The sequence below is a fragment of the Vulpes vulpes genome, chromosome 12 (assembly GCF_048418805.1).
Source record: "Vulpes vulpes isolate BD-2025 chromosome 12, VulVul3, whole genome shotgun sequence".
Classification (NCBI taxonomy): Eukaryota; Metazoa; Chordata; class Mammalia; order Carnivora; family Canidae; genus Vulpes; species Vulpes vulpes.
In genome coordinates, this window is record NC_132791.1 from 57,567,811 (window position 1) to 57,595,496 (window position 27,686).

Below are 27,686 nucleotides of genomic sequence, written 5' to 3' on the forward strand. Positions count from 1 at the left end.
AAATTGGAAAAAACTCAAATACACAAGCTAACCTCACACCTAAAGGAACTGGAGAAAGAATAGCAAATAAAACCTACACCCAGCAGAAGAAGAGAGTTAATAAGGATTCGAGCAGAACTCAATGAAATAGAGACCAGAGGAACTGTAGAATAGATCAACAATACAAGGAGTTCGTTCTTTGAAAGAATTAATAAGATAGATAAACCATTAGCCAGCCTTATTAAATCAAAGGAGAAAAGACTCTAGTTAATAAAATCACAAATGAAAAAGGAGAGATCACAACCAACATCAAAGAAATACAAACAATTTTAAAAACATATTATGAGCAGCTATACTTCAATAAATTAGGCAATCTAGAAGAAATGGGTGCATTTCTGGAAAACCACAAACTACCAAAACTGGAATAGGAAGAAATAGAAAACCTGACCAGGCCAAAACCCAGCAAGGAAGCTGAAGCAGTCATCAAAAACCTCCCAAGACACAAAAGTCCAGAGCCAGATGGTTTCTCGGGAATTCTATCAAACGTTTATAGAAGAAACAATACCTATTCTACTAAAGCTGTTCCAAAAGATAGAAAGGGATGGAATACTTCCAAATTCATTCTATGAGACCAGCATTACCGTAATTCCAAAACCAGACAAAGACCCCACCAAAAAGGAGAAATATAGACCAATATCCCTGATGAACACAGATGCAAAAATTCTCAACAAGATACTAGCCAATAGGATCCAACAATACATTAAGAAGATTATTCACTTTGACCAAGTGGGTTTTATCCCCGGGATGCAAGGCTGGTTCAATACTTGTAAAGCAATCAATATGATAGGTCATATCAACAAGAGAAAAAACAAGACCCATATGATCCTCTCAGTAGATGCAGAGAAAGCATTTGACAAAATACAGCATCCATTCCTGATCAAAATTCTTCAGAAGGTAGGGATAGAGGGAATATTTCTCAGCATCTACAAAAAGCCCACAGCAAATATCATTCTCAATGGGGAAACACTAGGAATCTTTCCCCTAAGATCAGGAACACAACAGGGATGTCCACTTTCACCACTGCTATTCAACATAGTACTAGAAGTCCTAGCCTCAGCAATCAGGCAACAAAAAGAAATAAAGGGCACTCAAATTGGCAAAGAAGAAGTCAAACTCTCCCTCTTTGCAGACGACATGATACTGTACATAGAAAACCCAAGAGACTCCACCCCAAGATTGGTAGAACTCATATAGCAATTCAGCAGTGAGGCAGGATACAAAATCAATGCCCAGAAATCAGTGGCATTTCTATACCCTAACAATGAGACTGAAGAAAGAGAAATTAAGGGGTCAGTCCCATTTATAATTGCACCCAAAAGCATAAGATACCTAGGAATAAACCTAACCAAAGAGATAAAGGATCTATACCCTAAAGACTACAGAACACTTCTGAAAGAAATTGAGGAAGACACAAAGAGAGGAAAAATATTCCATGCTCATGGATTGGCAGAATTAATATTGTGAAAACGTCAATGCTACCCAGGGTAATTTACACATTCAGTGCAATCCCTATCAAAATACTGTGGACTTTCTTCAGAGAGTTGGAACAAATCATCTTAAGATTTTTGTGGAATTAGAGAAGACCACGAATAGCCAGGGGAATATTAAAAAAGAAAACCAGAGCTGGGGGCATCACAATGCCAGATTTCAGGTTGTACTACAAAGCTGTGATCATCAAGACAGTGTGGTACTGGCACAAAAACAGACACACAGATCAGTGGAACAGAATAGAGAATCAAGAAATGGGCCCTGAACTCTATGGTCAACTAATATTCAACAAAGCAGCAAAGACTATCCAGTGGAAAAAGGACAGTCTCTTCAATAAATAATGCTGGGAAAATTGGACAGCTATGTGCAGAAGAAAGAAACTGGACCATTCTCTTATACCATACACAAAGGTAAAGTCAAAATGGATGAAAGATCTAAATGTGAGACAAGAATCCAGCAAAATCCTAGAGAACACAGGCATCACCCTTTTTGAACTTGGTCACAGTCTACATCATACCACCCTGAATGTGCCCGATCTCGTCTGAACTTGGCCACAGTAACTTTTTGCAAGATACATCTATGAAGGGAAGGGAAACAAGAGCAAAAATGAACTATTGGGACTTAATCAAGATAAAAAGCTTCTGCACAGCAAAAGAAGCAGTCAACAAAACTAAAAGACAACCCATGGAATGGAAGAAGGTATTTTCAAATGACATATCAGATAAAGGGCTAGTTTCCAAGATCTATAAAGAACTTGTTAAACTCAACAGCAAAGAAACAATCCAATCATGAAATGGGCAAAAAACATGAACAGAAATTTCACAGAGGAAGACATAGACATGGCCAACAAGCAAATGAGATGTTTCGCATCACTTGCCATCAGGGAAATACAAATCAAAACCACAATGAGATACCACCTCACACCAGTGAGAATGGGGAAAATTAACCAGACAGGAAACAACAAATGTTGGAGAGGATGTGGAGAAAGGGGAACCCTCTTGCCCTGTTGGTGGGAATGTGAACTGGTGCAGCCACTCTGGAAAACTGTGTGGAGGTTCCTCAAAGAGTTAAAAACAGAACTGCCCTACGACCCAGCAATTGCACTGCTGGGATTTACCCCAAAGATACAGATGCAGTGAAACGGCAGGACACCTGCACCCCCATGTTTATAGCAGCAATGTCCACAAGAGCCAAACTGTGGATGGAGCCTCAGTGTCCATCGACGGATGAATGGATAAAGTAGACGTGGTCTATGTATACAATGGAATATTACTCAGCCATTAGAAACGACGAATACCCACCATTTGCTTCAATGTGGATAGAACTGGAGAGTATTATGCTGAGTGAAGTAATTCAGTCAGAGAAGGACAAACATTATATGGTCTCATTCATTTGGGGAACATAAAAAATAGTGCAAGGGATTATAGGGGAAAGCATAGAAAATGAGTGGGAAATATCAGTGAAGATGACAGAACATGAGAGACACCTAACTCTGGGAAGTGAACAAGGGGTAGTGAAAGGGAACGTGGGTGGGGGGTATGGGGTGACTGGGTGATGGGCCCTGAGGGGGGAACTTGATGGGATGAGCTCTGGGTGTTATGCTATATATAGGCAAATTGAACTCCAATAAAAAATATACACAAAAATTAAAAAAAAATTCTTCTTAGTTACATATTTTTTGTCCAGCATCAAATTGTGGCTTTATTTGATTGAGGAATGTAGAAGTGTAGTAAGATAATCTGGTCCAAGGCAGTGTATCTTTAAAAACAAATATTCTAATAGACCACTACAATGTGCATTGGGGTATATATCTAATATATGTAGAAGAGTATAATATCTAACACTATCCTAACACCAGAAATCTTCTGCCTTCAAACAAAAGGCACTCACTTGTCCAGTGGAATCTTGTTCTGTGTATCCTTTCTCAATTTGATGAGCTCAAGCCTCCCCAAGGTATCCACTTACTCCAAATTTATTCATATGACTAACATAGCTATTCTCTACTTCAACCTCCTATCAGGAAACATTGAGTCATTAAGTGAAATAATATTGAGGTTTCTGGGGAATGCAGGAGAGAACATTTTTCTATTTGGGCACCAAGATGTTTGTACCAGGAAAAGCTACATTGGTGTTCCAGCTGGCTGATAACTGTCTGCAACCCCAAATTCTCCAACTCATTTTATGTTGACAAACGTCCCTCTGTTGGTGTTTGACAAAGGAACGTTTAAGTGCTTCTCTGCAAATTGCTTGGAAGGAAGCACCTTCCTTCTCAGCTCTAATATGGTTTATTTAACAGCAATGGCAAACAGCACATGCTCTCCTAGAGATCATAGCAGTCTCCGTGGTTAAGTAGGAAACCTTTGAAACTGATCAAGCTCCAATTCCCATGTGCCTTGTTTGACATTAACTGCTGCTTGCCCTTTTATCCAACTTCTCTGGATACAGAAGCCAGGCGACTTAAAAAAAAAAAATTCCTAAGGGATGGACAGAAGGAAGGGACCCTATTTCCTGGTAATAGTATAATTCCAAAATTAGTCTTACAAACAAAGGAGGGAGGAAATCTTGAGATCATTGAATTCCCACAGCTGATATAACTAGCAGAGGTCCAAATTTTGGACCCCTACCAAAATTTCAGAATGGATCTTCTTACCCTTTGTTAATTATAAAATAAATAGATTTCCAGGCCTTTTGGAAAGGAAGGGCCTAAATATGCAGTTTGAAATTGAAAGCACCTAAATTTTGTATTTTCTTAACAAGATACAACTGATCTTCAGCTCATGGGTATCTTCTCCAAAATTATAAAGTTTAACTAAAATAGATAAAAGGGATGCCTGGGTGGCTCAGTCAGTTAAGTGCCTGTCTTTGGCTCAGGTCATGATTCTGGAGTCCTGGGATCCAGTCCCACATCAGGTTCCTCACTCACTAGGGAGTCTTTCTCCCTCTGCCCCTCCCCCTGTTCATGCTCAATCTCTCTCTCAAATAAATAAATAAAATCTTAAAAAAAATAGAGGTCAGTGAGAGGTATTTTTGTTTTTTGTCCAGAAAGTTTTCCCATTTTCTTTTTATCTGATAACATGTAGTCCTTGACTTCTGGCTCATGACACAGGTGTGGTCCATGATAACATCCCACTGCCTTGGCCATAGCAATTGATCCATGGGTTAGAATGTGACACGATCGTGGTTGATCAAATTCCTTCTGTGAGACTCTGAATAGATTCTGTGAGAAAGAAGTTCTGTTCCCTGGAGTTGGGTATAAATTAAAGTTCTTTGTTGCAAGTATTATAAGCCAACACTGACTACTTAATGCAAAAAAAAAAAAAAAAAAAAAAAAAGACTTGGAATGGGAGTAAAATAGCTAGTCACAAGGTTTCCCCTGGGCCAAGGAAGAAGAGACATTGTGGTGAACAATCCTATAGAACTTCAGAAAATGGGACAGGAACTCTTCCCCCACAGAAAATCATGCTTCTTGCACCAAAGAAAGAGGGAAGTGGTTCTGAGCAGGCAGAAACAGATGTCCACTATAGACCGAGGCAGCCAGGTTGTCTTTTCTGGTCTGTGCATGCGGTAGCTCAAGTAGGACCAGTAGCAAAGAGGAGCCAAATGAGCAGTCCATGCCCTGTGTCTCAGCCTTCTTGCTGCTTTTCTGCTTACACTTGTTCCATTTTGGTCTTTGTCCCTGGCAACCAACAAAATCCTAGGCAAATTAGGCAACACCTAATTTTCACATGAGTGATTTTCAGGCCTAGAGGTTTCTAGGATGTCCTTTTGAAAATTAGAACCACCCTAAATTTGCATATAGTGAATAACATTTCTCAGGATCTTCATGAAATACACCCCTAAGCTTTGCAGGGACTCCTGGAGCAGTTGCTTATCCTTGAGGGAACTTCTGAAATCAGACTTTGGCTGTGGGACTCCATTTCAGGAAGCCACACTATTTCACAAAGACTTTGGAGGACAAAGGAAGAAACAAACTGACAGGCAATCTCTGAATGAGACCTAGATATTATAAAGACAAATAGACAAATTTACCTATGAGGTAAATATTAGAACTCCTTAGGAACTTCTTATACTTAGCACATCTTGAAGTTACCATTCCTCTACTCTCATTGTCCCTATTCTTAAATACTGTTGTTTCTTGGTCTACATGTAAAATATCCCACATTGAAATAGTTTCTATTATTTGAGGATTCAATAGGAATGCTTATTTTTTTTTAAGATTTTATTATTTATTCATGAGAGACACAGAGAGAGAGAGAGAGAGAGAGAGGCAGAGACATAGGGAGAAGCAGGCTCCATGCAGGAAGCCCAATGCGGGACTCCATCCTTGATCTCCAGGATCACGCCCTGGGCTGAAGGGGGCGCTAAACCGCTGAGCCACCCAGGCTGCTCTCAATAAGAATGCTTTATAGAAAACCCTTTTCTGCAGATGTTGGCATAATAATATGTATGTTTGAGGGGGAAATCTCCACATTTTGTTTTCCTAAGTTGTTGTCACCTTCTGTCAAGGCAGTCACAGCCTTGGCAGCAGTAGAGAAGTACAGGCTACCTGTTTATGCTTTGCCCAGGTATCAGACCAAACCCTGTGCAGCCTGATGAAATGGGTGAACAGTGCATTTTGACAAGGTCCCAGCATTTGAAACAATGAAATCCCAAGGCCTTCCTTGTTACTTTCTTTGAAAATTCTGGTAGGATAAATATGTGTTCAGTGGTGAAAGAAGGTTGCACACAGAACTATTGATCAAGTATTTGATTCTTAGTCTGAGGAAGACTTTCAAAGTGCTAGACTTAGAGAAAGTCAAGAGGACAGGATGACATTGCTGAGAAAACCTAGACACAAATGGACAACTACACAAGATTGGCCTTACTCCAGTAAATAGGAATATGACCTCTCTCTAAATGCTTGGAACTCTACCAAGTTAAGATTTTATGTAGGCCCAAAGCACTCTCATTAAAATGCACTTAAACCTGACAGGGTGTTAGTCATTACATCCTAGTGAGGATCATTTTAATCACAGTTTTTTCTCCCCAGTTGAGACAAAATTCACGTAAAATACACCATGTTAACCAACTTAAAGTGTACGATTCATTCATTTTTCTATCTTAACAATGTTGTGCAACCACTGTCCCTGTTTAATTCCAGAACGTTCTTATCACCTCAAATCCCAGTTTTTTGACACCTACTTGTAATAGGAGCTTTGATCCTGAGTGAGTTTGCAGGAGGAGAGAAAATAGGAGGGCTGAGTCCTCAGGGGAGGGGAGGAGACATCATGATAAAAGATACTCTTGAAATATTGATCACAGTTTGCTGTGGGATGTTGACAAAGAGATAAATTTCCAGATTTTTTTTAAAACAATATAGAACAGCAATAGTCTCATTCTTAAAATTAACAGTGTTTAAAAACTGTCTTGTGTCACTGAAAATTACCAAAATGTCAGTCCTTGTCCATGCCTCCCAGAAAAGAATGCACACTGAGTCCTGAATCAGCTTCCCCTGGGATATACCTGCACTAACTGGGAGTATCTTCTTAACAGAAATAAGACCAAGAGATGATTTAGAGTTGATATGGCTGTCACTGGGGCAATGGGAACTTGCACATCAGAGCTAGATACCTTATTTGGTATACTAGCTATGCATATTAGGAGGAAAGAATTAAAAGGAAAAGTGCTTTGTACACTTGCTTGAAATCTATCAACCAGGTCCCTGATGTTCGGGTCAAAGATAGGAGCTTTCCTCACAGCAAGTGACTTAATGCTCATGTACCAACAATGAGTTAGTCACAAATGTCTTATGCAGAGTAACTTTTAAGTCAAAAGAAGCAAAGACAGTTTTTGAAATTTAACCTTAGTTTCCTGCTTACTAAGGTTTACCAGAAGGTGACTCTAAATGGGTACGATAGACACTTCACTGAATTATGGTAGTAAATAAAGCAGTAAGCACTTGGAGTGCAGGCTGTGGAAATGACGGAAGAAATCTGCCTTGGGCTGTGATTATTTGCACAAAGCAAAATCAACAAACAACACTCAGACTGTAAGTAAGTTTCCTGCTGTGCCAGTTTTATAATAAAAGTGTTTTTCTTTTCAGTTGAACTTTCCATTGACTTAAATCATTTATTTCCTTGGAAGTAATTTAAGTACATAGCCAGTGAAGTAGTTTACTGTGTTTATATGAAAAGGAAAAGTTTGGTAGCTCACTGCTCATCAATATGAATATGCTTAAAGGTATTCCTGATATTCTGGAATATCCCTCTGGATCAGAGAAGCTAAATGGCAACCTAAAAATATAGACTTAGAAAAATGAACCAAACAAAGAAAAAAAATGCACATTTGGGTAAAAGATATTCTAATTTATTTGGAAATATCTTAATCTGCTTGTCAGAACTATAGGCATCAATCTGTAACCATAACAGAAAAATAGCTTTATGTTAATTCCAGTATCATGTCATTTAGAATAAAATTTTTTTCCCTCTTGCAATTCCAATTGTTGCAAAAGGCAAGCCCTCAGACTAGGCAATCATGATATCACTTGATGGAGGTTGGAAGGGGACTCCTTTCCCAAAGTGGTTCACTGTCTATTTTTATGAGGTCTGAAATTATACCATTGGACATTTATTTCCTGGATTATGAAGGTCTTTTGTTCATCAAGAAGAATCTATTTAAAAAATGCAAATACTCATGGATGGGTGACTCATTAAGCATTACATTTTATTTTAACTTGACCACTAGTTGAGTGTTTTGGACAAGTTGATTTTGTCCCTCACTCTTTCTTTCTAGTAATGGATTACCTCTTCCTTGAAGGAAGTGCTTCTTTCCAAATCCAGCCCTGTATTTCTAGTGGGAACTGCCAGTCAGAACCTTCTTCTTTTCCACTCTGATTTCCCTCTACCCCACCCCCAGCGGCAGGTGCATGACTGAAGCCTGTCCAACCATAGTTCCTCACCTCTGGCCACAGACTGGTTCATGTCCTCACATGGGTGCCCAACCCAAGCCAGGACAGAGTGCTTTATTGTACTTTTTATAACTGGAGTTAGTGGAAAAATGCTTTCTTTTCTCTCTGGAGGGAAGATGAGGGCAGCCCATAGTTGCTAATGGCCATGTTTCCAGTCTCTTCTGACATCTCACTTGAGAGAATGAAGTCTCAATGAAGAGAGAAGCAGAGATGAGAGACAGTGTTCTGACGGTATCTGAGACTGTATCCACTGGACTATATGGCTCATAGCATGCCCTTTCTTAGTTTGTTTACACTTGTGCCGATAAATCACCCTTTCTCCTTAAGCTGTTATGACTGGGACATCTGTCATTTGCAAACAGAGATCTGAGAACTGAAAACAAACATTTTATAAAAGGACACAAGATAACTAGGGGAAGGGTGTTGTTCTAGTCTAGGAATGTGTGTGTGGGAGGTGGGTCAGTCTTATTTGTTGTGTGGTTAAATGGAGGTCATTGTGTGTTAAAGTTACCAACATCTTTGCAGGCTTTACTTTCAAGTGTATTGAGAGGTAGGACAAGGTGACCAAAGTCTCTGAGAATGAAAACTAATATGACTCTGGGGCCACAAGTACTTTAACAATCTCTTGAGCTATTGAATTCAGGTTGAGGAAAGTGGGAGCAAAGGCAGAGCAAGAAAGTGCAATTATTTAAGTCAGTTCAGTTTTCCACCAAATAAGAGAAGCAACATATAGGTCCAAAGAGTCACTGTTTTCATCCATAAATGACCTTAGAATACCTGTCTTTATTTAAATCTATATCTATTCACCATACGTTAGGGTTTTATATTTTTTTCTGTACTGGTAGCTTTAAGAAAAAACAACAAATATAGAGAGAAAATAGACAAAGAAGGTGGGATTTCATGTTTTCTAAGCACTCTCAAATCATTAGAGTCCTGGTACTTCTGTGTTATTTTAATTTTGGCGTACTAAAATATCAAAGGGACAAAATTGTTATTAGGCAGCGAATGATACTTTTGTCAACAATGAGATTTATATACCTTGCAATAAGATCTTTTATTCACTAGATTCAAAATAGGGTTGAGAAGTTGAAAGCTTCTCTCAGGTGAACTAGAGAACTTTCTCCAAAGTGATGTACAATCATTATCAGCTTCTAGTTATGCAACTATCTTGAAATCTGGCTATGATGCCCTAGAATAAAGACCTTTAAATGGATAATATCCTTGGATGGATTTTATTCTCTAACTTTTCATGGTGGTAAAAGTCAATTCATAAGTTATCATTTATTCTGTGGGAGAGAAAAACAAATTGCCCTTCCGCATGTGTTTCAAGATGACCGTGTTACGTGCCATTTCAACCCTGGGAAAGTGCTATTCAAAATAGAAAATTAATAGCAAACTCATTTTAAAGGTTTACCATGTGGCCAGGATGCTGGATGTGTCTCACTCCTTGAAGCCACCACATCGCCTACCTTCTCCTCCTCCATTTATTTCCACGATCCTCCTCTTTTTCCAGAATTATTCATGAGTAATAAAGGAAGCCAGAGTAAGAATAATGGCATATTTCTGGCTTTATAAGAGTGCCACACATGAGAGGAAGGCATTTATCCAGAGGACCACAGTTTTCTGAGCGATTCACCAGGCAGAACGAGGCTTGCTCGCTGCTGTTGAGCAGGAATGAAATAGCCTGCTGTGTTGGAGGTACGCAGACACACTGGGTAGGGTAAGTGGCTGTCTGGAGGCGGACTGCCTAGGTGTTGCTCACACTTGTCTAACCTGGGGCAAAGTAATCAACATCCCTAAGCCTCCGCTTATTCTTCTGGAATCCATAAATGTACTTACTTCAGAGGCTCTTCTGAGAATTAAATACATGTGAAGTGCTTAGCAAATGCCTGGCACATAGTTTTGAATGTTAACTCGTATCATTCCTAATGAGGACAGTCTGAGGGGTTTTCCTTCCCGAATGTGTGTTGATAGTCCCTTAGAGAAGACTTGTTCAAAAATCCAAAAAAAATCACTAACATTTTTCTGAATCACCCAGATAGCATCCTCACCCAGCCTTCCCTGCTTGGTCCTGGCTCGTTTGTTGGCCCTGTGTTAAAACGCTCACTGTTTAGCTTCCTGTGCCTGCCTGAGCAAACAAGCCTGTCCACACTTGGAGACAAACTCCACTCCTCACTCCACTCCAGAGCTTCATCCCTCACTTCTTCCTTAGACTCTGCCCTGCCCTCACTGCCACCCAGCTTGTGCAAAGACACTTATCAGGTCTATTTAGCCCAGCTCCTCAGCTTCAGGAACCTCAGTTGCTCTAAAGGACCTCTTCTTCATTCTCAACCTCACTTAACAGTGAAAGTGAACCCAGCCAGGAGTCAGTAATTGGTGTAATGCCACTGTTCATGTGGAATGGAGGTCAGGCCAGGCCAGGCCAGGCCAGCATGGCTGCCTGGCACCAGAGCCCCGCTTTTTGCTCTGTTGCCAGTAAAACTGTATACCTCACACAGGATGGAGGCCAGTGTGCAACTGTCACATGGTAATACTGACCTCTAGGGGCTGGCTTCCCTTCACATAGAGTCCTTATCTTCTCATTGAGTTCCAGGACTGTGATGGCAGCCTCTTGCTTCGCTGTTGCCAAATCAGTTTGCAGCTTTTTCAGTTTCCTTTTGTGCTTTAGTTTCTTGAAAAAATAAGAGTTTCTGTCACTAGAGACAGATGCATCAAAGGAATAAAAAGAACTAATGAAGTCTGAACAAACATGGCCTTTGAAGCCCAGCTTTGATTAACTGTTCCCTGTTTATCAAGCTTGAATCCTTTCTGTGGTCTGTGGAACCGAGTGCATGTGCTCCTGTCAAAGCATTCCAATACCTAGCAACCAAAGCCACTCTCTACATCAGGGTATCTTTTACCCTCTCTAAGGGTTTTAATATGCATCTGAACTTTGTATTTTGGTTGCTTATAATAGAGGCAGTTAGAAAGCAACTCTAGTCAGTGGTTGGCATTTTACACTGAGGTATTAATGCCTAAAAGTGTCTGATTTTTTTTTTCCCAGTCTGTAAGAAAACTCACGTGAAAGAGGGAGCCTCTTTCAGAGAGACTTTCTTCCGTGTCGTTTTCCATTCTGACACCATAAAGGTTTGTGTTCAAATAATCTCTGAAGAGTGGGATGCTACCATGAAATGCTGATATTTACAGATATTTACTGTGGCATCTGTATAGGGAAAGTGGTCAGGAGTACAAATCACTAAGCAATAGAAGATAGGAATTGCTTGCTATAAAATAGTCTGATTTTTGACAATGAAACCTTTGAACTACTTTAGGAAGTTGTTGCCTAACCAAAGGATTCACCTGGAGACTTTATAACTGTCAAAATTAGATTTATCTATCATTGCAGAAAAACTGTCTGTTGTGAAAAGTGTTGTATTTACACTTGTGTTGCTGCCTTTCCACTGAAGAGCTCACTTTGCCAAGTCTTTGTGGATGGGTAATTAGGAAGCCCAGAAAATAAATGACTAACATTTCTTATCAGACATAAATCTTGAGATAGGGAAAGGAATGGTTTTTGTACATCAGGGGAAACTTTAGGTAGCAGGGAATCTTTTTTTTTTTTTTTTTTTTTTTTTTATGAGTAAAGCCAGTAAAATCAGTTCATCAAAGATGGGATTATATAGACATAGATAACCCCATTTTAAAGACAGGTTGTCTTTCAGACCAGAGCAGGATTAGGATTTCATGAAAGCTGAATTAATGCCATACATGTGGCTAAAAAAGAATGTTATTCGAATGATAATGGTAGTCATGGAACTTCTTTAAAGGGAGTTGGAGGGGTAGACTGGCATGGTTCAACAACAGAGTGCAGATAAGAGGTGCCCTGATCCACACAACATGAGTTTCTGGTCTGCTCAGCAGTTCTCTTAGAGTGTAGTAGCTAGTATTCACATATTCATTTCATCTTTGTACTAATTATGAAGCACCCCTGTGGTGTCAGGCATAGTGCTGGCCAGCTGTTGAAAAATCAATGCTGATAAGGCTCCATACCAGTAAAACCTTCTTTTTTTTTTTTTAAATTTTTTTAAAATTTATTTATGATAGTCATACAGAGAGAGAGAGAGAGGCAGAGACACAGGCAGAGGGAGGAGCAGGCTCCATGCACCAGGAGCCCGACGTGGGATTCGATCCTGGGTCTCCAGGATCGCGCCCTGGGCCAAAGGCAGGCGCCAAACCACTGCGCCACCCAGGGATCCCCAGTAAGACCTTCTTTACTGAGTTTCTGTTCACCAAAACCCTTCACCATCTGGCTGGTCCTGTAGATTAGTTCAGAGAGAAATGGAGTTGATCAAGAAATATCTGGGCCTGGGTATTTGATAGCTAGCTGTATTTCCCATAGTAAACTATAAGGTTGGCATGCTCATCCATACCACCCTCTCTTGTAAGTTGCTTTGTGCCGGCTCATTCCTGAGGATCTCGTCCATCCCAGGCCTGAGGTGATAATGTCGTTGAGGCCCTGTGTGGTCTTCAGTGTCCTTTCCTGATGCTACTTCAAGACAGTCCCTAGCATCTGGGTGGCTCAGTGGTTGAATGTCTACCTTTGGCACAGGGTGTGATGCTGGGGTCCTGGGATGGAGTCCCAGATCAGTCTCCCTGCAAGCGCTGCTTCTCCCTCTGCCTATGTCTCTGCCTCTCTATGTCTCTCATGAATGAATGAATAAAATCTTTAAAAAAAAATACTGTCCATGCTCAGACTTTTCAAATTTTGTTATTATCATGTAGAACTTTGGGGCTAGAATGTGGGAGGAGTGATACCGAGGGAGATAGTGGCAAAGGGATTTGGAAGAGAGCGCTAACTAAAAGTATCAGAAAAGAACCAAAAACAGTAACAGCATGCAAATTGACACATTAGGGTAAGTGTGTGGATGAATGCACTCTACATGGACATACGTAAAAAAGTAAGATGGGATGATGGGTGGAAAGAGATATTGATCGGTGATGAGGTAATGGTGTCTAGTTATTAAGTATGTGGGTATTTACTATAAAATTCTTTCAGCTTTTCTGTGTTGGAAATCTTGTTTAATGCAATATAGAAAGGAGTAGGCACAGAAGACTGCCTTTCCTTACATTGCTTGTCTTTTAATTCTTAATAGATGGTATTCACCTTCTTTTCAGAATGTGTTATAATGCAGATCAGTATTTTTCTGGAAACTTTTCTCAAAGTAGGCATTGATAATCATAAACAAAAGCAAAAACTAAAAACAACTTTGAGAGATTTGGTGAGGTGGCCTCTGGGAACTGGGGTGGTGTCACCAAGGAAAAGTCTTATCAAGCTACATTTCTCTTTCAATAGGATGACTGGATGGATAGAATAACTTGATGGATATGTCTTAATATAAAGATGTGATGATTCTTAATGCCAGTTAAACATTTCAGCTTTTCAGTTAAAAAAACTTAATTCCTTTAAAGAAAAAAAATTAAATTTCCAGGGGCCTCAGTGGCTCAATCAGTTAAGCATTTGACTCTTGGTTTAAGCCCCTTTTTGAGCCCTTCATCTGGCACCATGCTTTGCAGGGAGTCTGCTTGGGATTCTCTCTCTACCACCTCCTACTCACACACTCTCTCTGTCTCTCTCTCTCTAAAATAAGTAAATGAATCTTAAAAAAAAATTCCAATTTCCAGACCACCTTTTTGTCTTTCTCTTGTGGTGATCATATATTTTGCCTTTTTTATTGTTATAATATTTGTCTTATGATCTAAGAAAGAAACTGAGGATATTTGTTTGGAGAGGACAATATACAGGGGAGTTAAAATGTCTGACTTCAGTAATCTAAGGTACTATTTAAGAGGAGAGGAAATTGAGTTAAACAGTATTATTCTAGATACCATGGGGAACAACAGGTATAAAATGCAAGAGGAGGCAAATTTTGGCACAGCATGAGAAAGCACCCTCCAACAATCAGAGCTGCATTCATAACAAGATAGGATGGGTCCTGTCAAAGGCCTCCTGCTCTGGAAATGATCAAGCAAAGGCTGGATGAACATCTTCAGGCAGGCCCATAGTAACCTCTGGGACCTAGGTCTAGAGGTAATTAGAGGTCTGGTTTACCCCCAATTCTTTCCACCTCTGGCTTCCTCCAGCTTCTGAGGGGCACAGCACATGCATGAATGGACACCTCAGCCCTCAGAGTCTCTAAAGTGGGTACAGTTTTCAGGGACCCCTTAAAAATAACTCTTGAATTAGTGAGATGTTGCATAAGAAGGTAAAAGAGGCCCCCAGGGCCCTCATAACCCAAGGATAACGTGACTCAAAATGTGCAAACTTTATTATTTAGCTATAAGGAAAGGAGAAGGGAAATTTAGATTGAAGTTAAAAATTGAATAAAGAACCTAAATTGATTGTTAAGATTTCTGTGGGGACCTTTTGGTTATTCAGATAAATTTTAAAAGAGTTTAACATCTTTTTTTTTTTCTTCCTTTTCTTCAGACAGAACTGCTGTATGCCATTAATTCGTAGCTCTAACCTAGCCCTTTGGGCATTTCTAAAAATTCAGTTTGCCAACATGTTTTTTATTAGTCATAGACATCAAATGATTTCAGCAATGATAATATTTTCCTTTGCTTTTTTGGCTTTCTATAGCCAGGCAACCTAAGTGTTGTACTTGAACCTAATGGAGTCTGTTGTTGTCTCCTTAGTAACTAGGAACTCCTCTCCATGATTACTGAAAGGAGAGGAAGGCTTTATAGCTTGGAGGTAAATTCCTATTACCTTGCTCTTTTCCTACTTCTCCTACAGGGTAGACCGAGGGAGGAAATCATGTACTCATGCAATGTTTTGAAAAGGAAATATCTATCCATATCACATTGCTGAATAGCTTGCATTATACCAAGTCATCGGGAATTAGAAACTGTCAGGGAACTATTTATAGATGAGTTACAACACAAAGTTGCCAGCATTGTTTAAAATTTCTTGGTCTTTCCACACACTTTGAACTGTGGCCTCAGATTCTGAGGCTGGGCTTTGTCAACTATTGGCCATGAGAAATTGGGCTGGGCATATGACACTTCCAGGCCCTTGATCCCATATCATATAACACATAAATGACATACTCATACTTTGTGACATACACATAAATGGCAGTACCTAGTACTATGTTTGCCAAGGAGAGGATAGATCTTTCTGTTTTATCATTATTCCTTGAAACACATCAGGGAAACTCTCAACCCTCCCTTAAAAATACTAAAGTATCTTTTCTAAAGACGTCTTAATCACACTTTAGAAAATGAAATCTGTACTTCATTGAAAGCAAGATTTCTCTTTTTTCAAGATTGGACTTGTTTTCTTTCTTTCTCCTTCCCCATCTTCTACCAATTCCTCCCCCTTTTCCTTCTCCAAAATTAAGCTTTCTGCAGAACTGCATTGATCTCCTCCTCACTTTGTATGGGTAGACAACACTTAATGTCCTGAAAACAGAGATGCAAATAGCCTTGATCAAATCTCCTGCCAGAGCTGGCCTGATGCCTGGCAAAGTAGGTGGCTGCCTCTGTGGAATGATGTGAGGAACTTCCTAAAGCCCTACCTCTTAATGCCTGTGGCATCTGTGGCAGGCTTGCTGGAGCATAGCTTCTTCCCACCTTGTCTGAAATCCACCCCATTCAGCCTACCCTCTTTACTTAGCATATATAATAACAAAGACAGGTTTTGTCTCCAGAGGGCCACGGATAAAATGCTTACTACCAAGGAAATATGAGAGAATTTGATTTGAATACAGAACATATAAGCAGATTTCTCCTTTCATTTCTTTTCTAATAGTCCATTGTTAATAATAAAACTAATAAAAGTGATAGTAGCTTTTGGATACAACTTGGCTTGAAAAATCAATTTCACATCTCTTACTTTGTTTTATATTTATGCTATCCTTGGGTATATATTTTAGAAGTCCAGGAATGACAAATATATGCCTCATAGCTTACTTTCTACTCCACAGTAGGCCTTTGATTTTGGGATTCTTTTACCCTGGCTTGCCTACTTGGCTTCACCATCCTTAGTCCACACTCCCAGCAGCCACTGCTCATTGATAATACCTAATTGTTATTTATGATCCTGGATCTATTTTATAGGTGAGAGAGTTGAAGGCTCAGAGAACTTGAGCAGACCATGGTAACCATGATCTCCTAGAAAGTAAGTAGCTGAATTGACTTGAACCGAGTTTAATTCCAAAGGCTGATTTTTCTTCCCAGTGGCAGCATAAAGCTTTACTAATCAATAGCACTATTACTTTGTTAAATTACTTAAAGCTAACTTTTGATAGAGTGTGAATTACTCTAATTAGGAGAAGCAGAAAGGCAATAAACCAGACTTGGTTATAAAATAGCAACACTGAAGCATGGTGGTGAGACACTTGCAGCCTGGATTGCCATGATCTTGCTATATATAGAACCTAAGAAATAAAGCAAAGTTCTGATGAACCCAGCTAAGAGCTATCTGTGCCAGGTGTCTTAATTTCTCTCATCAGAGGGTCTGGAATTGATCCTGTTGATTGTGGCCATTCTGTTCAATCCTCTAAGGTGACAAATCAGATGAAACCTTTTTTTATTTTATTTTATTTTATTTTATTTATTTATGATAGTCATACAGAGAGAAAGAGAGAGAGGCAGAGACACAGGCAGAGGGAGAAGCAGGCTCCATGCGCCGGGAGCCTGATGTGGGATTCGATCCCGGATCTCCAGGATCGCGCCCTGGGCCAAAGGCAGGCGCCAAACCGCTGCGCCACCCAGGGATCCCGAAACCTTCTTATATAACACCTTAAGTGAAAAACCAAGCACCTAAGCAAAATGCAGGGATGCCTGGGGGGCTCAGCAGTTGAGCATCTGCCTTCAGCTCAGGGTGTGATCCAGAGAGGTCTGGGGATCGAGTCCCACATTGGGCTCCCTGCATGGAGCCTGCTTCTCCCTCTGCCTATGTCTCTGCCTCTGTCTCTGTGTCTCTCATGAATAAATAAAATCTTAAAACAACAACAACAGCAACAAAAAAACCCAAAAAAACAAAATGCAGCCTAGTCTTCTTTCATTTAATGAGGTCTTTGGGGGAATTGTTAAAACACAAACCTTTAGACTTCATCTCCAACTTGACCAAGAGTTGAGCCTCTCACAGGACCACTGTTGACATTTCACGACCAATAGTCAGACTTTGGAAATCACAGCTGATCCTCTTCAGCTCTTTGCAGTATCCCTTCCATTTGAGTAGCTTATTTTATGTTACTACATGCTATAGAAATAAATTTTAATTCTGTTCCCTATACCCAGGAAGTGTGGAATTTCTAATAAAAAGAAAACAAAATCCTAGTAACTAGACAGATATCTTGACTCACTAAAGGAGAGGAGTTTACCTATAGTTGGAGCCAAGTCTCAGTTCTTTCCCTCTATGGGATAAATAATTATTAGAGACAGAGGCGGGGTTTGCCAGTAGATGTCCTAGTTTCCAGAAATGTCTGTGTGTTTATGTAAGACAAGTTACAAATTAATACAAGATAAAAAGATAACTTACACTTGGAGTGAATTCCAATGGTAAGATAGACGTTTCTAACAATAGAACGTTCAATAGTTGGAATTTATTGCCCTAAAAGACCATAAGTGGCCCTTCTTTCCATGTAGTATACAGATTATTATTGGAAATGTTCCAGAGAGAGAAGCTAATACTAACCACCTATGTTATGCCTGGCATAGTTCTGAGAAGTTGATGCTTACTAGCTAATTTCATTTTTGTAGCAACTCAATGAAGTAGAACTACTATTAATTCCATTTTTAGACTGCAAACACTGAAGCCTCAAATTCAGATTTTCTGACTCCTCATTTCAATGTTTGTGGGTTCCCCCACACATTATATCATGTTGCTCTTTGGCCATACAAGCTGAAGGGCCATGAAACAGGCATGTGATTGGAAATGGGCATAATAATTAAAATCCCTGACGTTTAAGATCCCAATGTCAAAAATAATTATCTAGGCAGGCAGCCTTCCCTTAAATCCCTCTTCACAAAGAGAGCTGGGAAGGACTGGATTCAGGTCACCTATACACACATATTGGGATTACATTTGATAGAAGGCAGAGTTGCTAGGTTATTGAGATCCCCCTCACTTCAAAGAAATGAACTGGACCAATGTCTACCGGTCCACTTGCCCTCATATAGAACTAAAATATCAGTATTCAAACAAACTCATTCTTAAGATTAAGGGGTACCGCCAACAAGCTTTTTTTTTGAGTGTGAATGTAACCCTGCCTCATTCTTCTTACCCAGTACACATTAATCAGGCTGACCGCCAAGGCTTTTGAAAAAGAAAGAACCTACAGTCCCAACATTGCAATAAATAAGTTTTCATATTGGCAGAGCACAGCACAGAACAAAACCAAGTGTTCAATAGGTCACTCTCAAAAAGAAAATGTAGCTAGTGCTTGCTAAAGCCAAATCCAGTTTTTAGTCTTACAATCTCAAATCACACCCTGAGAAGAGAAAGAGGAATACATTGTCACATCTAACAAAACCTACCAGGAAGATGTTTCCCAGTCCAATCTTCCCTGGGGACAGAGAGAACCCAAAGGCCCAAAGCTGTATATGAAGCAATTTTAGTTTCCCAGCCCCACCTCTACCAGTATTGGTGTCATTGGCAAACTGCTCTAAAAAGTGATGTGGGTGGAAGAACACAGAAACCAGAGGACAGAGTATATAGGTAGGGAAGAAAGAATTCCCATGTCTGCCTTGTGAAAGTACTGCTAAGCTCTTCTAACATGACTTTAAAAATGACGAAAAGCCTCTTCTCTGCAAAGACTTTATAATTGGGCAGATACTTGTTTTTGCTTTCTTTTGTTTTGTTCTGTGCCCAGAACTCCTTTTGAACTTGACTAAGGCTGCCCTCTGGGAGGAAGTCAGCAGCTATTGGCCATCTGTGACTTACCTTGAATCATAAAGCAAAGGCATGTGTTTGAAGACTGGAAAATTGAGATGCTGAAACACCAAGGTGCTTAAATCACCTTGGAGGGTTTTCTGGTGCAGTAAAGAGAACCTAGTAAGTTAACCTTCTCGGTAAATATATCTCTCCTTCAGAAATCCCACTATGCCCTGAAAGCAAAGCAATTATAGGGGATGCAAGCTCAGTGAGTATAAGAGCTGGCCTTCAGACAACCTCAAAAATGATAAAGAACTCTAAATGGAAGAAAGGAAAATAATCATAAGAGGAGAAATGATTCTGATGTAGCATGAAAAAGCCTTGTACAGTATATAAGAGAAATTGGAGAGAGCAGTTTGTCCACCTAGGAAGTTTTCTGCAATATGTATCCTCTCCAATGGAATACAATATTTAAAAAACTGTTGCTTTCTGGGGCACCTCAGTGGCTCAGTTGGTTGAGCATCTGCCTTCAGCTTATCATGATCTTTGGGTCCTGAGTTGCACATCAGGTTCCCTGCTCAGCAGGGAAGCTGCTTCTCCCTCTCCTTCTCCCTTGGCCCCTCCCCGCCCCCTGGCTCGTGTTTTCTCTCTCACTTTCCTAAACAAACAAACAAACTTTTTTTTTTCAAACAAACTTTAAAAAAAAAAAAAAACTACTGCTTTATTAATGCAGACTTGAAACAATTTTACAGCAGAAACTTTTTTTTTTTGAAGATTTACTTATGGGGGGAGGCAGAGAGAGAGGGAAAGAAGCAGACTCCCCACTGGGTATGGAGCTCCACAGGGCTCAATCTCACGACCCTAAGATTATGATCTAAGTCAAAATTAAGAGTCGGATACTTAACTGGCTGAGCCACCCAGACACCCCATATAACAGAAACTTCTAAGTGTAAGTGAAATGAACCTGATTTCATGTAAAAAAAACCCTCTATTTATAATGTTAAAACTAAAAAAATGAATACATCGCTAGTGTTTTTTACATTGTTGAGTGGCATGACATTAATTAATGTCATTACTGCCATCATTATCTTAGAATCTTTACTCTTTAGAACTTCTGAGACAGCAGTTCTTAATTATTGAGCATAAATCTTTATAGTAATATTAGTTAGTTGAATATTATATAGCTGCAGTTAAATGAGTAATTTGTTTATTCTCTAATTTTTCAATTGCTTTAATTTGGAAACAAACGTAGTTTCTTAATGGCTAAAAACCTCAAGTCAAGCTTCCCCCTAAGAAAATTTAAAGTGTGCAATCAGGTTCATTGCAAGCAATGTTTGACAGTTAATTTGATTAGGGACATATAAATGCATGTGGAAAAATTACCAGAAATTAAGCCTTGAACTTGGCTCCTATCTCAAGATGTGATTTGCTTTTTGACTCTTTTACAAAAAAAAAAAAAAAGATTCACTTGAATATTCGACTAATTGGGCAATATAAAATCAAGGCAATGGAATAAGTTGAAGCAGATGGTGGGAAGTCACAGCCATCTAGTATGACTGAGCCACAAAACCAGAACCAATGATATATAGTCTGCTAGTCTGCCTACATTGAAACCAAATACTTTTATTTTTTTAAATATTTTATTTATTTATTTATTTGAGAGAGAGACAGTGAGAGCATGAGCAGGTGGTAGGGGGAGGTGGCAGAGGGAGAAGCAGACTCACCACCAAGCAGGGACCCAGATGTGGGGCTTAATCCCAGGATCCTGGGATCATGACCCAAGCCAAAGGCAGATGACCAATCAACTGAGCCACTCAGGCACCCCCAAATACTTTTATTTAGAACATCAGATAATGCTTAACAGTTCTTTTATTATTGCTACTCTAAAAATTCTCTTTTCTGACTTTCTTCTTTTCAGCCAATCACTGTATTGTTAGTCCTATTGTAAAAACAGACTCAGATGGTATAGCAAGAATCACTAAACCTGTGTCCTGGACTTTAATTAGAAAAACCAAGTTCCTCAAGATACTAGAGATACAAAGCAAAACACAGTTGGTAAAGAAATAAATTACATATAGTCCTGATGACACCTATAAATATAACCCAGTGATTAAAACTGAACTACCTTGAAGTTCATATGCCTATGAGTTGCAAGGCAAGGTCACTTTGGTGGTCTGATTGCAAAGACATTTTGTCTTCACTTCTGTTCACATTCATGCTATCTTATGAATGTGTACTGAGGATGCATGTGTAGTAGACAGCATTTTATCTAATGATGGTGACATCGTAGTCTGTGTCTATTTGATGACAAGAAAACCATATTTCCAATACTGCAACAAAATCACTCTTCTTTTCTTAGCTAAAACCTTATAATCTGACAATGTTTGCCTAGTCTTTCCCTTGGGGTCTTCCTGCAGTTCCTGTCCTTCACCACTGCGGCAACCTATACCATTAACCCTTAAAGATGACGGAAGAAATAGCAGTGGTTTGATACATCTGAAAACTTCCATACCAAAAGGTGTCAGTCATTCTCTGGGGAGGGAACTTTGCAACATTTGCAACCTAAATCCGGTTTCATTACTCATACACAAAATTGCACCTGTGACTTTAGTTAAACATTTTTGTTTTGTCCTTCTCCACTATTTACAGAAGCTGTCTTATCCATGTCACAAAACCACATTTCATAGGCAGAGAGACAAGGATACTTGGATTTATATTTTCAATATTCCTTAGAAAAAGAAATTAATTTCAGAATTTGATCTTCTGTGTAAATGGAGTTATATGCATGCAAGATGGGGTGTAAAGGCATAACCTGATAAAAGAAATATCCAATGCTTGTGGGTAGCATGCAGAGAGTCAGAGAAGGAGGGAATGGCTATGTAGATATTAACTAGTTTCAGATTGCATATTTTAATAAGTCTAGACAAACGTCCTTGCTGTAAAACAAGTCATCAAATATAGATGACTTGGTTTTGTTGGGCTCAGGAGTCTGTCTCTCTTTCACTCTTTCGAAAAATATTTTCTCTAATTCCATTAAGAAAGCTAGCAGTGAAAAGACAGCACATGAAGCTGAAATCTCAAACAGAAATCCAATTATATTTCAGAGTCCTATCTGGTGGACCTCCAAGCCTGTCCCGTTAACACACCCTTGTCTCGGATATGCAATGATAATGGGTAGGGAGGGAAATACGTGGACTGGGCTTAAAGCCACTTGCCTCATCTCTTGCTAGTGACTAGTGGTGTCACAACTTCCTAGGGTCTGAGATTGCAATATTTAGGGATAATCAGATGAGTTGTTCATCAGGAACAGGTTGAAGATGTCCCAAGTTAGACAAATGGTGAGTTGTCTAGTCTGGTCCTGACCCAGAAAAACTTCAGGAGCCATATTTGATCAATTCTGCTTTAGACTGGAACTTTCAAGTCATTGTTAGTAGTAACAATGGGAACAACACTGGTCTGACAGGGAAACACTCAGATCTGGAAATGTCAGGACCCCAGAGATACATACTTGTGACACTCTGGACTGAATCTAATCCTCCCCAGATAAGACTGAGGCTGACTCAGAGCCAGTCAAGCTTCTATAAAACTATCTCGGGAGATACACAAGAAATAAATACTTTCTGACCGTCTGAAAAAATGAATAGTAAATATGGTCCTTAATTTTGTTTATATATCATGTATTAAAGTCAAAATTAACTTCTACTTGGGTTTAATTTCAATTCTATAGCGCCTTATCTAAGCTGACAATATCAAATACTGAGTCTTGGCTTTTCAACTGAGGACATTTTTTTTCTTTTTAATTATGGCAAAAAACACATAGCAAAATTTACCATCATAACCGTTTATAAGTTTACTGTTCAATAGTGGTATGTGTGTGCATTGTTGTGCAACCAACCTCCAGAACTTTTTTATCTTGAAAAACTGAGTCTCTATACCTAGTAAATAACAACCCGCCATTTTCCTTCCTTTCAGAACCTGGCAATCACCATTCTACTCTCTGTTTCTGGAAGTTTGACTACTCTCATACCTCATGTAAGTGGAATCATATAGTATTTGTCTTTTGGTGATTGGCTTATTTCACTTAGTCTAATGTCCTCAAAGTTCATCCATATTGTAGCATGTGACAGGATTTCCTTCCTTTTTCAGGCTGAGTAATATTCCATTATATGCATATATTGAATTTTGCTTGTCCATTCATCCATGGGTAGACACATGAGCTACTTTTACTTCTTGGGTCTTGCGTGTAAGACGTTTCTTGAAATCATGATCATAGCAATATAATCATTCAATACTTGCTTTTCTTACATGAACTGAAACTTTTTATCTTTTAATTAAGAATTGCATTTTCCTTTTCTAAAAATGTTTACTTTTTGTTTTCATTGTCAACCAAGTACATTGGTTCTAAATTAGGAAGACTTTTAGGAGTCATATCAGATCATACTAAATGATTTTGGTAAGAATTTCTATCACAGATTTCTTTTTTTTTTTAAGGTTAAATGTTTTATTTTCTTATGCCTCTTTTTTTTAACATTTTATTTTTTAAAATTTAAATTCAAGTAATTAATATATAATGTATTATTGGTTTCAGAGGTAGACATCAGTGATTCATCAGCCTTATACAATACCCAGTGCTAATTACATCATATGCCCTCCTTAATGTCTGTTACCCAGTTACCCCATCTTTCTACCCGTTTCCCTTCCAGTGACCCTCAGTTTGTTTCCTAGAATTAAGAGTCTTTTATTTTTTGTCTCTCTCTGACTTTTTCTTGTTTTATTGCTTTCTCTCTTCCCCTATCTATCATGGATTTCTAAGTTAGAAATCTAATCCTTTTCAATCTTAAAAATCATTTCTTTTATGCCTGACATAGGGCCTTCCCCCCACCCCTTTTTTTTAATAAAGAAAAGGTCTATACTACCATCAATATAACTTAAAATTTTTTTATTAGGAAATGCAAAATTCCACTGCAGGCAAACTCCTAGAGTCATTAAGCAGATACAACTCAAGAATCCGGTAGTCTAAGAAGTGGGTAAAATTTGATAGATATCCAGTAGTTGTTAGCAAAGAAACACATTGGAGAAGATTATTATCAAACAAGCTAATTCAATGATGAGCCTTTATTTCTCTTTCATTGACTTCTCAGAAAGGGGCTGTTAAGTGTTCCCATCCTGTTCTGCGCTTTGACATCTGCACATCAGATCCATCTGAGGAGCTCTTGAATCAGTATATCAGCTCAAGCTTCTCTTCTGGCCTACTCAATCAGAATTTGAGAGAGTTTGGATGTGGAATGGATAATACAGTTTTTAAGCTTTTTGAAGATGGTTCTGATGTGCATATCAATAGAGGTCAATTACAGAGGTATCTATAGAAAAAGCCAGATGCTGCCCACTAAGGCAGTATGACTGTCCCAAGGACATGTGTATGCTTGTAGACATGAGGGCACTAAGGGAGGTATGAGTGTGAGTTGGGAAGTAGGGATAGCAGCATCTCCAGAAGGTTGCATATGGGAAAGGTTTTGGTAGAGGCTTGGTCCATGTAATATGTCTGCCATTTTTTGATAGATGGCCAATTTCAGAAGAAAGGAATTAATTGGAACAAAGGAATCTCATGTCTGGAAATAATACTATGGGTTGGAAGTGCAATGAAAGAATGTGTGGGGTGCATCACCTTCCTTCCTTAGGGTAAATATTAAGAGATAGTAATCACAGTACAAAACTGCAACCAAGCCATTCAAAGCTCCAGCACTTCTTCCTTTTTTGGCTTGGAGAAAAAAACCAAAAAACAAAACTTTGGTTCTTATTTCATACTCATAATTCATTTGGAACTCCTTCCCAGGTCACAAAAGCTAAGGAAAGCTCCCATTCCTGCTTTCACACTCATTGCATTGTTCAAAATTATTTCAATGACATTCATAAGCTTCAAAGACATCTAGCAGGCAAGTTTTAAGTTCTGTTCCCAATTCTGTCAACAACACAGTAATCTGAGGCCAGTGCCTCATGTTCACTTTCTCTAATGACAAATGGAATTTTTAAAACCACCTCAGGGTTTACATATGGATGAATTAACTCATCCTAATTAAATGCTTTAAGCCTCAAGTGTTCAAAATGAGATGGAGAACAAAGACAATGAAAAGGATATTTCAATAAAATCTGTTTTTAGCTTTAAAATTCATATTTTATTTTTCTTGTATAAAAGTAACTCAAGATGTTTTTAAAAAGTAATCATGCTTGTTGAATGCTTTAAATCCCCTAATAATTCCTGTGTGCACTTAACACACACATGCACGCACACGCGTGCACACACACACAGAGCTAAAAAGAAAAAGAAATACCGTTTTTGTGGCATAATATGTCTCAAAGATCTTTGAGGGTTTAGTCTAATTTTGTGCTTTATGGAGGGAAAAATCTTATAGGACCTCAAAATACTTCAACATATCCCAATATATGAAAAAGAGGAATCTAAGTAGTCTGGAAAGGTTTAATGTGGAATATAGTTACTAACCAGTCTTTGCTCATTTGTATTGTTTCAGTTTATTATTTTTTTTCCTATCCCAAACTGGAATCACACTGTGTATATTTTTAAGGAGAGAAAATATTGTATCTAATTGTTTCTTTATTGGTTTTCTCAATCTCTTTATTTTTCATTGGGACTGTTATTACTATTTTCTATGATAGAACAAATGGGGAAAAAACTGTAAATTTGATAAGGAATTATACTAGGAGTGGTATTTCTGTCAACTTGGCAGAGCCAAGAGAGCATATCAACAACAGTTGAACATTTCTACTGGACTGATCCCAATTTTCCAAGCACATAATCTACTAAATCTTTTTAGATGAAGACTTTTTCTGGAGGATATGTTTTTCTGACCAGGTTAAATGTTCCAAAGCAGAAAAAAACTTTAAGAGAGGATCCAGCTCATTGGAAAGAGCTGTTTTTCTGGGATTCTCAATAATTCCACAAACATTGTATTATGTGCCAGCATAATAATACAGGCAGATTTTGGGAATACAAAGATAAAACATAATCCCTTCTCTTTGGAAGCTCTTCTCTTTTGAGAGAAACAGATATATTAAATTCCAGTATAATTTTTTGTGGTGGAGCATGTATAGGGTCCTCTGGATGCACAGAGGAGAGATCTTTCGCCCTTCCTGGAGAGTCAAAGACATTATCGTACAGTTGCCTAGAGGAGATATTACATGATCTGAGTCTTGAAACATGCATAGGATAGGTTCGGAAGAAAGAAGGACAAGGACAAGGTCATTCCAATATGCACAAGACTAGGGTTCATAAACATTGTCTATATAGGAAACCTCATGAAGTCAAGTTAAAGATAACTGAGATAAAAAGCAGAAGAGATGTAGGATAATGGGTGATTTTCTATATTCTAGGAAGTTTGGCCTTTATCTTGTAGGAAAGAGAAGTATTCTAGGTTTGGGCAAATACATGCTGTAGACAGATCACCATGATGATCTATTTACAATTTTTTTAAAAGATTTTATTTATTCATGAGAGACACACACAGAGAGAGGCAGAGACACGGGCAGATGGAGAAGCAGCCTCCTCTCAGGAAACCTGATATGGGACTCGATCCCTGCATCTTGGGATCATGCCCTGAGCCAAAGGCAGATGCTCAACCACTGAGCCACCCAGGCATCCTGAATGGGTACAATTTTAAGAGAGAAAGTCTAGATGCTGGAATTTCAGTAATGAAATCATTTCAATGGCAATTGATTTAGGGAGTGGAAAGACAAGAATATTTAGGAAGTAAATTGAATTTGAGTAATTGGCTATGTGTTTGTGGGATGATGAGGGTGAGAGAGTGGTAAAAAGGAAAGTATTGAATTCCATAATGCGGTAATTTTCAAACTTCGTGTCTAACTTCCAAACTTTAGTGTCTATAAGATTTACCTAGTGAGTTTATTAAAAATGTGAGTCCAGACTGGTGATCAAGATGACAGATTGGATTGATTTGGGGAAGACACCCTTCCCACACAAGCCGTATGGTAATATAGAAAAATACATTACAGATCTAAAAACATACATACAAAGCCTGAAAGGAGAAATGTGAACTATCTGGGTATTCAAAATGCAATGGAAATTCAAAGCAAGAACTTCTGAATAAGAGTGGAAGTGAAGCAGCCTACAGGGGTATTGTGAGCAGGCCTAAATCTTAGGGGTGGCAATTATAATGGTCATTTAGGAATGAGAGTCAACCTTTGTAGGCCTTGTGCCTAAAAGGGGCTGGGTTAGGGTACTGCTCTTCTCCTGCATGTAAACTTAAGCTAGGAAGAGTCTTTACATTTGGGAAAAATGCTGAAAATACATCCCTCACTGGAGCAATTTGAATCTCAAAT

At 38.9% G+C, this 27,686-nt stretch overlaps 1 protein-coding gene and 1 long non-coding RNA gene across 2 annotated transcripts in view; one reads left to right on the plus strand and one right to left on the minus strand.

Moving 5' to 3' along the window:
- Positions 1 to 27,686, minus strand: part of CCDC192 (coiled-coil domain containing 192) — a 263,844-nt gene that overhangs the window by 63,032 nt on the left and 173,126 nt on the right. The window contains exon 5 of the mRNA XM_072728647.1: positions 11,012 to 11,144. Within this exon, the coding sequence (XP_072584748.1) occupies positions 11,012 to 11,144 (133 nt within the window). The remainder of the gene's footprint in view (positions 1 to 11,011; positions 11,145 to 27,686) is intronic.
- LOC140594588 (uncharacterized) overlaps positions 23,307 to 27,686 on the plus strand; it is a 41,780-nt gene continuing 37,400 nt past the window's right edge. Inside the window, exon 1 of the long non-coding RNA XR_011995588.1 lies at positions 23,307 to 23,366. This is a non-coding gene — a long non-coding RNA (uncharacterized lncRNA). The remainder of the gene's footprint in view (positions 23,367 to 27,686) is intronic.